Source organism: Cardiocondyla obscurior, linkage group LG12 (genome assembly GCF_019399895.1).
Source record: "Cardiocondyla obscurior isolate alpha-2009 linkage group LG12, Cobs3.1, whole genome shotgun sequence".
NCBI classification, from domain to species: domain Eukaryota; kingdom Metazoa; phylum Arthropoda; class Insecta; order Hymenoptera; family Formicidae; genus Cardiocondyla; species Cardiocondyla obscurior.
The window spans coordinates 486,593-499,356 of NC_091875.1; the positions used below are offsets into that span (position 1 = coordinate 486,593).

The following is a 12,764-nucleotide window of genomic DNA, read 5'->3' on the forward strand; positions in this document are numbered from 1 at the left end:
ATCCCGTTTTTCGAGCTAAAATATGCTAGTAAATTAATAATAAATCCTAGATTAATTAATTGCACATTCGACGTCCACGCATTTAATTCACTCGTATAATTAACGAGAAATGATTAAGAGGGTTGACAAGAGGAATGACTCGAAAGATACAAAGGATATTCTACGGCTGTAATTGCACACCGGGGTTGTCTTTTTCTGGTTGAGAAACCGGCACACACTTATCTCTCCTCCCGTTTCGTGAATTGAATCTGCTCGCGTTTCTTGGTCATTGTTTCACGTTCTCTGCATTTTGAGCTGCAGCCTCACCGCCTCTTTTGCGTAATCCGGTGAAAGCCGCATTCATTGCGCACCTCTGCCAATTTCCACGCGCTCGGTCTACTTCCGTCGTTCTAATCTGCACGAGATCTTAAAGAAAGATCTCTCACATGCTTAGAAAGATTAAAGCAAACGTAATAAAAAAAAAGGAAAGAAAAAAAAAAGTTATTGCGACTATGCGAGATAATGTATTTCGTAGATTACGTTCTGTCATTTTTAATTGCCTACGCGATGAGATTTCGTGAGGTGAGCGTTCACTTTCACAGGGAAAGCACCACGATGTGCAAATAAGGAAGATCAGGTAGCCTAATTCGGTAGGGAAAAACCTAGAGTGCAAGCCGTATTAATCGACTATTAATTTTACTTTTTATTGCGGGTTCGTTAGTTATGGAATAGTTCGTTCTTCTTCGTTGCTTTCGCGTCTCGTCAATTGTTCTATTTTATTCTTCTCTCGTTTACATCATCATTTTAAATTACTATTCCACGGTACGTCTTTCATAAATTTCATACGAATACCAGGAATACGAAAGCATCGTATACTTTCCATTAGAAGTACATATCTAGAGATCCGTCTTTCGATTAAAAATTTTAAATACCGCATCGAACAGAGTAAATAAGCGAGCGTGCCCACATTCGTTCCATTTGCGATTTCTCATTTCAATTTCGCGAATGGCCCGCGAATATGGGTCATAGTTTGCGCGCATGAGTGCCGCAACACTGCCCGCACAACTGCATCGAAAAACTCTCTTTGCCCGCGACCCGAAATTCCGGTCGTTTCGTGTAACGGCGACCATAGATCGTTTTATATTGCGGCTTTCGTTTGCGCAGCAGTTCCCGTCTCATTCGACCAACGAAACGCGTAAAAATACCGCTGGCTCGATTCCAGCCAGCCGATCTTCTCGCGTAAACACTAGAAACATCGTTCCATCGTCTTTTCGATATGATCGTGACGAGAAAAGTAACATTTTTCTAAATACGTAAGTCCAGTAAATTAAAAAAAGAAATGAAATAAATTTAAAACGATGATTTGAAGTCAGAAAATTGGCCTAAAAAATCGACAAGTAATAGGGACTGCTTTAGTTTTATGATCCAATCTATAAAATATTATGTATATGATATTTATAAAAAATGTTTACGCGATAAAACTTACACTCAACGAAAAGATGATTGTTATCATGCTCGCGCAATGAGGACAATTCTGGATCCAAGGTATGCCTGTGTTGGGATCCTCTCCTTGGCAACGTAGAAACTCGTAATAACGGCGCTATATGGGCATTATATTTTCAATGACAAATCCGAAATAGCGAACATATAAAAAGAATAAGCGTAACCTTGCCAAGAACGTTATAAAGTGTTAGGTACGCGGTTTTAAGAGAAACTTATATAATATAGATTATGCAGGATTATTCATATTAATAAAATCCAATAAGTAGTGCATGTTCGATAAGCGTAAATGGATTCGCGAGACATCTTTAGGCAGTAATGCTTAAGCGTGTTAAATATCCGGAAACCACCAAGCACCGATCGATTGAGAACCACTGCCGCAATCAGAAAACCAGATAAGACCGACGACAAAATACGGAAACGCTTCCGTAACTCTATCGCTTCGCACACGTATTCATATTGCGGACACAAATGCATCGACGTATGATGGGGAGGATGTGAGAGGGAAGAGAGAAGGCAGATATTTAATTCAGATATGCTGGTCCATTCATCCCCGTCAGAACGGTGACTACGCGGTAATCTGCTGAAATTGTCGTCCACATATGCAGACCCGCATATGTCACGTCATACACACATTCGCATTCAATAGTTAATGAGTCGTAGACTTGTTTCAGTAACCCATTTCCTCCAGAATTGACGAAAAAAAAAATACAGAAACAGCCTTGCGGTAATTTTCTGCATTGCAATTTTTCGTATCGTCGATACACATACTTCTTTGCTTTCTTTCTTATCAATTTTAATTTCTATTTAATTTAAATATTTCTCGTTACAAATCATTTAAAATAAAATTATATTTTACAATTATATTTATATTTTACGAAATAAATAAATAAAAGCAATTAATTACAAACGTGGAAGATGTATCTTTCAATTTTGTGAAAATTGTATTCGAGATTCGAGATAATTCAAGCCCCATTTCGCGAAAAGAAAAAAGAAAAAAAAGTTACAAGGTGCGGCTCATAATGAGGAAAGACTATCAACTCGTCAACCACGTTGTACTTCCGGCACGAAATAAGCGGACGCGCTCCTTGCCGTAGAAGGAGATTGACTCATACGACGACGTAGGATGAACCAGTTGAACCTAACCAACTCGATACGATCATTCCGTTTAAAAATCAGATTCGCAATCGATTTATCCGATCATTTCAATATTACCCTGACATGCGCGTAATTTTAGAAATATAAATTTATCAATAATTAATTGATAAAAAAACAGAAACTAATCTGATGTTTGCATTTTTTAAATCGCATTTAACTAAATCAAATTATTTTATTAATTTAGTGTTCTCAGTAATCGAAAATATCCGAATTGAGTTTAACGGCGATTAAGTATGTACATTTACGGCGCACAATTAGAGCATCACTTTTACGAGTTGTCGCAAAAAGAAAGTGCAGAGATACACAATGGACTATTTTGGTCCTTAAAAGGCAAGCGACATTTGTAATTACCGCACTCCAATTATGCGCGAGTTCAAAGAAAAGAAAGTATTCTACGGGCCATAAAACACTAACAAATCCGTGCTCGATTCGATTTCTTTAGTTAAGAAAGAAAAAAAATTTAAAAAAAAAAAGAAAGAAAGAAAAGAAAAAGACAAGAAAAAAAAGTAAGCTTGACTCAGCGAATCGTGATAAATTGCAAGACAAATTCTGATTATTATTATACCGGATGGTAAAGAAAAACAAAGAAGTTTCTTTGGCTGCCATTTGATAATTTTCTAGCTCTTTAGCGTTCGCGCACTCGTCCCGAGATTTCACCTCGCGAAGAAAGATATTGCGGATACGCGGTCTTACAGAGAGTGGGTGAGGAGAACGTAGGAATCGCGCTCGTACGAAAGCGGAGGGCTCGAAGAGCGTGGCGGCGGAAGAGGAAAGAACCCTCGAGACGAAAGACAAAGCCGCCCATTACTCTCGTCCTCCAGCTGACGGTACGCGTCGTAAAGCTTCTAATTATTAATGTACCTGTTGTGAGACGCGATCCCGCGGCGCAAAAGAAGGCAACCGCGGCCGGACGATCGTTGCTAGATTTTTGCACGCGCGATCATTTTAATACCCGTTGCTCGTGATTTAACAATTTATCTAGTATTTAGTCCGCGCAACTCATAAAACGAATTTAACTGGTCTCGAATCTATCAGCCTCGTAAACTTGAAACCGGATCGTGCATTAAATCGGCCGAAATAATTCCCGCTTAACAACCTAGTCCGCAATTAAGCGAGATAGTTGTATCGCGTGAAACCGAAGTACGGAAGCGTGGAGTCGCCTTACATCATTATTCGCTTGCGTTACCGGGTCGCGATACAAAGAGAATACTCGTGACTCGGTGCACCGCGCCTCCGAGCCGCTTCTTCTCCTTTGTACCAGCGTCATTCCATATCCGGAACCGTCCACAGTTCGCAATCCGATTCGCGACGACAACGACTAGCCGTTTACTTGGAAAAAAAAAAAAAAGAAAAAAAAAAGAATTGAATACCGACCTCCTACCGCGAGAGAAATGACGGCTACGTCTTAACGCCGTTCGCGCGAATTACTCGACCATTATTTTGGATATTACACTCTGCTCTAACCCTCGGCGTTCCTTTTGCGTCCATTTCGATTCTCCACTCCGCGCCAAAAATAAAAAGGTTGAAACGGTCGTACGACGCGAGCGGTTCCGTATTCAGAACGAGTCGCGCCTGCACCACCTCGTGCCGATTCGTTCCGCCAATTAATCTATATAACTGTTCCGTTTGCACTGCATTATTAACGATCTCGGCTTTGAAACGTCGGTACAAAATTATTTAATACCTCAACAAATGAGCCCCTTTAAACGGGCAGCGGAGTCCGTCTCTCTCGTCTCGAGCGCAAGAAAGAAGCGCGTAAGGTTCTGGTCCGATTACTTTATAGTCATTCTTTCATGACGCTGACATAAAAATCTAACGGTTTACGTTATCTCAAAATAATTACGCATAATTAATTACATATTTTTCTTATATTACATTAATTTAGATAGAGATCCACGTATGGTTTACAGTTATTTATAATCAGGAAATTTTTTTTCTTTTTTTTCTACGTATTAAATTTCAACATCGCATGAATATTGAGCGCAAGATATTTTTAAAAAATTCTGCCATCCGGGTTAATATTATTTTAATTTAAATAGTAATAGAAATAATTTTATTGAAATGTAAATAACGCTTTCGATTAAGCGCTCGAATTATATTTCGTTCCAAGTGTCACTTGCTTCCGCGCAACAGGCGAGCGTGCGATCTAGTGACGTATGTTTGCAACGTATAATGAAAAACGAAATTACAAAGGGCAATTTCACCACGCGTGAAAACCCGAGTGACCACAGATAGCCGATTTCAGGTCTATATCATAGCGGACAGTGATTTTTAATTAAATGCGCGGACGTTTCAATTAAAACCGTCGTCTGGAGAGGTAACGTAGCCATGTCAATTTCTTCCTCTTTATTCATCCGCGCCATTCACAGAGACGAATGAAAACAGGTCGATTCGAATTTTAAATCCGCTTTGAAAGCGCTGTAAATAATTCATGTCTTACCAGATCGCAAAAGAGTTCAAGAGGGGTTTTGCCGACATTGGCAATGATTCCGGATAGAATGAAAAGGAGGGAGAAAAAAAAAAGTAGATAACGGATGTCAATCCAATCAATAAAATACTATTACGGACTTATTCGCGCTGTCGGCGTTTCTGCTCTTTTATCTGTACTTTTATCACTGTTATTAGATGTCCGAGGCTTTACTCCTTTTCCGGTTTTATTTTCTCCGGCTTTTGCTCTTTTCGGGGACATTCGCCGTCTGTGGAGCGCAATAATGTTCCTTCTAACTCGACCTAGCTCCGATTTTATATCAACTTCACGGCTTACGGAGTTATGGAGGAGAGTTTATTTTACATTATGGTTAAGCACACTTATTCCACCTTTCTTATTTTCCTCTTTTTCCGTCTCGCGCGCCGAGCTCTACCGCATCGCGACCAGTCATATTTTTCCTCCATTATATACGGTGTCGTTCCCGTTCGATGTTTCAGCAGATGCCGCCAGTTCTGACTTCTCTCTTTTTCTCTTTTCTCTTTCGACCGTGGGATGTCGAAAGGCGTCAGGGTGATGGTAACGTCGCGGACTGAGGTACGGGTAGAAATGAAAATTTTATAGGAAATAAAAAGTTACAGAGAGAGAACGTAATATCCGACTTGTTCTCTCGCCTCGAGAGAAATCTCTCTAGCGTGAATTAAATTTCGTAAAATAAACCAAAACTGTGTAAAATAAACTTGAGGGGAGAAAAATAAAACGTGCGCGACTGCGATTTTGTCTATACATATATGTACAATCGGTGAGCGAAGAAAATGTAAAATAAGGAAAAAAAAAGCAACGTAGAAAAAAAAAACGTTTTGTTTTGCAGAAATACATTTATCACAGATGATGAATAATCTAAGCATTGTGGTAAATCTGAACGATCCGACGACGGTTTTACGAGCGATAAAGCGCCACGTGAAGTTCACGCATACACGCACACACGCTCGCGCGCGTTCGGGATATTTAATGACGTGAGGCAAACAAGTTGCGGTTTTCATTTCCACAAAAAGACCCTGAGCTTCTGCCGTTCCGCATAACTCGCGGCGAAGCTACGCTATTATTGAAACAATGTGCGAATGAGCTAATTGAAAATAATGCCGGCGAAGCGTTGCAGCATTGGTGTAAGCCAAAGCGAGAGAGAAACAGTGTTTGCGTTTTAGAGAAGAACCTTCATTATTTCCAGATAAATAATTCATTGACATTTCGAGCTTATCCATCCATATGAGCCTCTTGTTATCGAAATCGCAAATGAAGATTTCTCTCTGAAAACAAGACGCGCCTCGGTTCCCTCGAAAAACTTACAAACGTTGCCCAGAGAATTCTCATCCGTGGAATTTAAATCCAAGAGATTCTTCTTTTTACGTCGCATGATGGAGTTCCACACCTTCTTGCGACTCATTTTGCCGCCGCGATGTCGATCGCGAAATCGAGTGACAGCCGCCCCCAATGCGAAGCACTTTTATTCCGCTCGACGAATTTTAGTGTTGTAAATACCAATAACGACGTAATCAAACAGGAGACCCGACTTTTTTTTTTTCCTCGCAATTAAGTCGTACTTTATCGACGCGTCATCGTCAAAAGGCACGACCACTCCTTCGAGATCAAATAGTCAATGAATCCACGCAAATTCGCGACGATAAGCGCTCTCCGTCCACGCGGTTTGTCCCTGAATGTACGCACTAGTATCTAAGTGCGCTTTTCTTTCTTTCCGCGATAAAATTAAAAGGGAATTTCGCACATAACGGAAGTGAACGTCGACTATCGGTTACCGAGTCCCATCCGATTCTTTCGAATAGAATCTCGGAACTTGCGTCGCCACGCATTATTTATGTCGATTTAGCTTTGATGAACCCGTCACGGTGACGAGTAGCGATAAAAAAAAAAAAAAAAAAATTTTAAGCGGTGCACGACAACCGTTTCGGATAACCGCGGATGACGCGACAATTGTAATCGATCACTCGGCCCGGTTACTAAAAAGCAATGACCTAGCACACTTCACCGACTTTTGTCCACGCGGCTCTCGCAACGTTCGCCTGACGAGCGGCGTAAATGCACTTATATCGGTGTCGGGTCGGAAGAACGAGCGATGACGAGTACGACGCCGACGACGGCGAGCCGTTTTATCGCATCCGGCGCCGAGGACTCTTTCGATGAGGAGGATTCCGGCGTGTCAGTCCGCTGCGCCAATCGGCTCGTGCGAAATCATCGCACGCCGCGAGGAGGGGCGATGATGATTCGCGGAGAGACTCGAAGTCAGTATTACGAGATTACGAGATTACGAAGACGATTCTATTTCTGACGTTAGATTCGCTAATCAGGCGCAATCGCGCCGCACGTTCCGAATCAATTTCGTGAGAGATACAGCCTATCGGACGAAAATACGACTTGATGCTATCTCGCGGTTTCGATCGGTGAAGATATTTTCGTTGTGACGAATATGTCTGCTCGTATCGCGGTCTATTTACTTTCGACCCACGACAATCTCTTGGGTAATATTTTTCCGAAACGTATGAATTGTTTATGCGCAAGAGCTAGCGCGTTATTGAAAATGTGCATAGAGCGTCTCTGAAAAATAAGGTAAACATAATTTCTATTCAATTCAGTTTGAAAATCGAATATCTACATATCGCAGAGCTGGCTGCAATACGATAACTAGTACATTATGTTTACGTGTAACGCAATTTCACTTGAAGCCCTGAAGATTTTCGTGCCGAGTTTGCACAACCGATAATAGAAATATGAAATTTCAGTGGATTTCTCAATAGAATTTAAATGCGTAAAAATATAATTTTTTTTTTAATTAATAAGAAGCAACAATTGACCATAAATAAAAAGAAAAAAAAAACTATTACCTTCAAACTTGTAATAAAAAATTAACATTTCCTGCGTGCGTGTTCGAATAAAAGAAAGCGACGTACAAGGAAAATAATTAAGTATGACAACAAGTAATTAAATAATGTAAATTGGTCGATAGAAAGCTTCCGCGACACTATACACCATGTAAGATGAAACAACACGGGGCTTCCGGATGCCGTTCAATTTGCCTCGTCAATCGAGTCGCACGCGTGCAATCGTCGCGACGATGGGAAAAGGCCATGGGAGAAACGTCCAAGTCAGACTGCCTGTCCCTGATAGATCTTCGTTCCGTAATCGCAGAGGATGTGCGGTCGTCAGTGACGATAAGCATTAGCTCGCGATGAAAGTAGCATTTTATCAAAATAAACGAATGAATTAAATAAACCGAGTCCTTACGCGGGATGAAATTTAATATAACAGCGCTATTCCGCGAATTATGAAATTAATTATGAAATTAACTCTAAAACTAATTCTGAAACTAATTCTGAAACAAGAGCGCGAGAGAAACATTTGCCCGATGACGAAAATGGATTCTCAATTTCTTTTTCCCCGAAGTCGGAGCGATACGGACGAGACAACGTCATTTGTGAAATCACGCGTGGAAATCATTAGTGCTTTCCCACGCGCCTCAACAGCGACATGCAATTAACCACCTCCGCGGCAAAATAATCCTCGCGAAACAATAGCGAGATTAGGGACGCAGGCGCAAAGTAGGCGATGCAAGACGCGATCTTTATTCCACGGTGCTACCAGAAGCGAAGTAGAAAGCATTTTGTATATGCTAACGAGCGCACATTTCCACCAGATTAGATTTAGATCGACGCGACTTTAATTGCATTAATTATTTATGCGCGTAGCGTAAGAAATGTGCAACGTCGTGATTCCCTGTTTTTTTTCATCGAAATTTCGAGGTGTCGAGCTCGAAAGCTAACAGAACTGAGGTGTCGAATGTAACAGTTTTGATTTTTCTTCCCCATGTTCTTTCAACATTTATTATAGGTACACGATCAATTAAAAGCATAAAGATTCGAGAAAGTTAGCAAAATTTTTTAGTTACAAGAATTTTTTTTTTTTTAGATATAATTTTCTGGAGATATTATAACTAATCAATAAAATTAGTCACCGCGGCATCCTTTTACCTGGACAAAACTAATCTCTGAGCTTCAGAGAAAAAAATTTCTATCCTGCTTAGGCTCGTCGGTTGGAATCGCGATTGAATGTGTCACGTTCGGTACACTTCGTGCATACAAATCGCGTGCTTAACTCACGACAAGACACTTTAATGGCGACTCTCTGGCAGCTAACGGTTCGCATTCGTCAGACACGGGCGCGATTTTCCTCCAGGATATCGCGAATCGCGTGGAAACGATCATCTATTTTCTTCACTGTCAAGCTTGCGAGATGTGCGATAAGCCGGCATGTTCGATTCCGTGATTACGAGTCCAAGTGTACCGTACATTTATGTATATTAGAGATTAAAATCGATCACTTCAGTAGACCAAATCCTGAATATTACCAAGAAAACAAAACGATTAATTAAAGAAATTAATCTCGGAATTAACATTTAACATCTGATCTTGTCAATAGATTTCTAAATAATAATTTTACGTAAAATAAATTTTTTTTTTTTATTAAAGAACTAATTAAATAGAACATAAAATTTAAATAAATTTTAATTACGTTTTTCTTTAAATTCTTTTTTCTTTTTCCACAAACAAAACGATTTGTCTTTCTCAATGGTATATAACGTTTCAATGAGCGGTATTCAAAATAATAGCAATATAAATCGTTTATTGAATGGAAAGATTTCATCTTGATGTCGACTGATCCTTTGCGACTCACGCTTCTCGAACCCGTTTGCTATTTAATCCTACGCGATGTGTCTCGTGTGCTGAACGTGATTGGGAACGCCAGTCCCGGGATCGAGCGTGTATTTACGTGGATGGAAACGCGCGGGCATTCATGCGTGCGTGGACGCGCCCAAGACCTACGTAAAGCTCGATGACAGGAGGGGTTCGTGCCTCGAACTACTAGGATCGTTCTTCCGGCGGGAGCATTTCCGGTGCTTCAGACAATACCGCGGCGATGACGATCGCGATGAGACAGAGTTGTCAACTAGAGGCTCTCAACTCTCTCGACCGAGCCGACACGTCGCTCACCGATACTTTCGATCTCGTTCATGATGAATAAGCTTGTCATAATTAGCTTATCATAAAGCTAGTTAAATTTAATTTTTAATATCGATTTCCTGCGCGAGGAGATACCACAGTAACGAAAGATACGCTTCATTAATTATAAAAAAAAAAATTAATAATATAAAAAAATTAATTAAAATTAATTTAAAGAAATTTATTCAAATACGATTACTTTCTCAATATTTAATATGCATTTTCAAATAAAAATATACATACTTTTTTTTTACGTTAAAAAAAAAAAATTAGTTAAGATATCGTTCGATATGTTTAAACCTTGCACTAAAGTTCAAAACTGAATCCATTAGCAAGAAAAACTCTATTGATACGATCAGCGCGCGAGTCTCTTTTCGAATTATTTATGCTTCTTTAAAAATTTTCAAGTTCTTGCACCGACGGTATCATAATGCTCGTACGTGACAAAGATATCGAAGGCCACCGGGAGTATATTAAAATCCGCATCCGTCGGCTATCCTTGCATCGTCATTGCGCATTCGTGCGAACACGGTTTTGCCATGCGAGTATGTAGGTACGCGGATCGTAGTGCAGAAAAAGAAGGATAATGTACCAGGCCGAAAGAAGTCAATTGAAAAAGATGAAATAAACGAGTAAATTAACGTAGAGAGTATTAAACGAAAGAAGTACTTTTTCTTTTAGATAACAAGTTGGTCGTGGTTAATTTAACTGTATAAAAAAAAAAATAAAATTAAAAAAACGACATTTTGCTAACAAATCTTCGTGCTAGATTTTATCGCGACTATTATCTGTACCTATATTTTTTGGATCACTCAAATCTCACGCACAATAGCGGAATGAAACGTTTCACGACGAGACTTTTAAATGCCGCATAGAAAAATTTTTCTCGAGGCTCTTATCGAAATTAGGCCGGAGATATATCTATCTACCAAGGAAGCTCGAGTAGTACTTTCTTTCTTAGCCTTTCAACGAAGAGCTGAATTAGAGAGCCCGATAGAAAATAGTTCAAGCCTCGCAAAACGCATCTCACCCCCTTGCAATTCAAGCCATTTTAATTTTTTTAAATTAATAATTGATAATCATTAAAATATTTCAATATAAATCGAGAAGTATTTATCGATTGTAATTTTTTAACATAGCGTGTGAATTTATATTAAATGTTCGCATTATCACGAATCGATTTTATTAATCTGTTAATTAAATTTAAATAATCTTGCATGAGTAATTTCTGCGCTTTCGTAGCGAATAAATTCTTTACTTCCATTGCCATCTACGTGGTACAGGGAGAAATAAGATACCGACAGTTGCTAGTACACACTTCTATAAAGCTGGGCTGACTTTAGATAATGCAACAACGTATCGATAAGGCAGGGAATTTAACAAGAATAATTAACAAAAAAAATTACTATTAAATTACTGGAACGTAATACGTGATTGAAAATGTAAATATTAAATAAATTACAATTTTATTTTACTTTGTCTCCATGTTGCAAAAATAATTATTGTAGAGAACTGTTTTATCCTAGACCACATTATTTAATTTTTAGATATCTATTTTATTTAAATATTAAGATGTTAGATATTAAAAAATCGCAGCAAATAATTTGTTATTTTATAAAAATTTTCTCGTAATTTAATAGTCCCCCTGTCGGTCTCATTTGATTGCGATATTTGATGCGAGACCCTAACATGTTCATTAATAAAAATTTTAATTAATTTATTCTGCGACAAATTAAAGTTGAATTAAAATACGCGAGCAGTAGAAATTTCGTTAAGATATATATTTTTTTCTTTTAGTAATTGTAAGTACCTCAATAACTTGTAACATTTTAACTTCAAAGTACTCGAAGGACAAAACACGAAAGTTCGTCTCGTGTTTCCAATTCATAATTGCATTACGCTGTAAATGTAAAACGTCCCACTTCATTTTCCGCGTAATTATGTTTTTTTTTTCTACCTGCGCCGCCCTTTCGCGTTGGTGCAAAAACGAAGCGTAGGGGGGAAAAAGAGGGTACTTGATTCCTTTTGGACAATATCAGCTCGTTAAGAACGCACCGCCGTTCGGTGTCTGTCTGTCAGTCGCAGCGACGCCAGCAACAATTCAAACAAAGCGCAATTAATGTCAACCGGCCTCGATTCTCTCGCTATTATACCGAAGACAAAATGTCAACCGGTGTTAAACACCGCGCTTCCGCGGACACAAAGGGTTTTGACGATTCCGGCGAAATCGCGCGAGCTCGTTGCACGGGACACACAAATGCAAGATTAAAGACTCGTGGTCGCATTGTAATTAAAATTAACGGAATTGTCTCCAATGCTTTCCAAATGGTTATTCATGCGGACATGTGATAGCGACAATGGTTATTCACGCACATATGTAACAGCAGTTATCGCTTTCCATTAAAATTTGGCGTATGTACGATAACTGCTATTGACTGCTGTCAGATAAAATTGTTACGAAAAAAGCTTGATGTTTAAAACAATTTAATTGTAATTTCGAATTTTAACTCGTAAAAGATAATTTTTTTTTAAATAAAATAATAAACAAAATTTCGATAAAAGTAGAGGAAAAAAAAAAAAAAAAAAAAAAAAAATAGAGTAAAGAATTATTAGAATATTTAATCGTTTAGCTA

General features: G+C 38.9%; 2 protein-coding genes across 19 annotated transcripts in view; one reads left to right on the top strand and one right to left on the bottom strand.

The window, feature by feature from the left end:
- Positions 1–12,764, bottom strand: part of Raskol (Ras GTPase-activating protein raskol) — a 219,734-nt gene that overhangs the window by 97,611 nt on the left and 109,359 nt on the right. For 9 of the 15 annotated variants that reach the window (XM_070664810.1, XM_070664804.1, XM_070664806.1 and 6 more), the window contains one exon: positions 1,466–1,579. The exons of 3 other annotated variants lie outside the window; for them this stretch is intronic. In XM_070664810.1, coding sequence (XP_070520911.1) covers positions 1,466–1,579 — 114 coding nt within the window. Of the gene's footprint in view, positions 1–1,465; positions 1,580–6,409; positions 7,159–12,764 lie in introns of those variants that run through there. 3 more of the 15 variants (XM_070664817.1, XM_070664818.1, XM_070664819.1) reach the window with 3 other exon arrangements.
- Positions 1–12,764, top strand: part of LOC139107314 (uncharacterized) — a 107,867-nt gene that overhangs the window by 35,279 nt on the left and 59,824 nt on the right. The window lies entirely within an intron of this gene.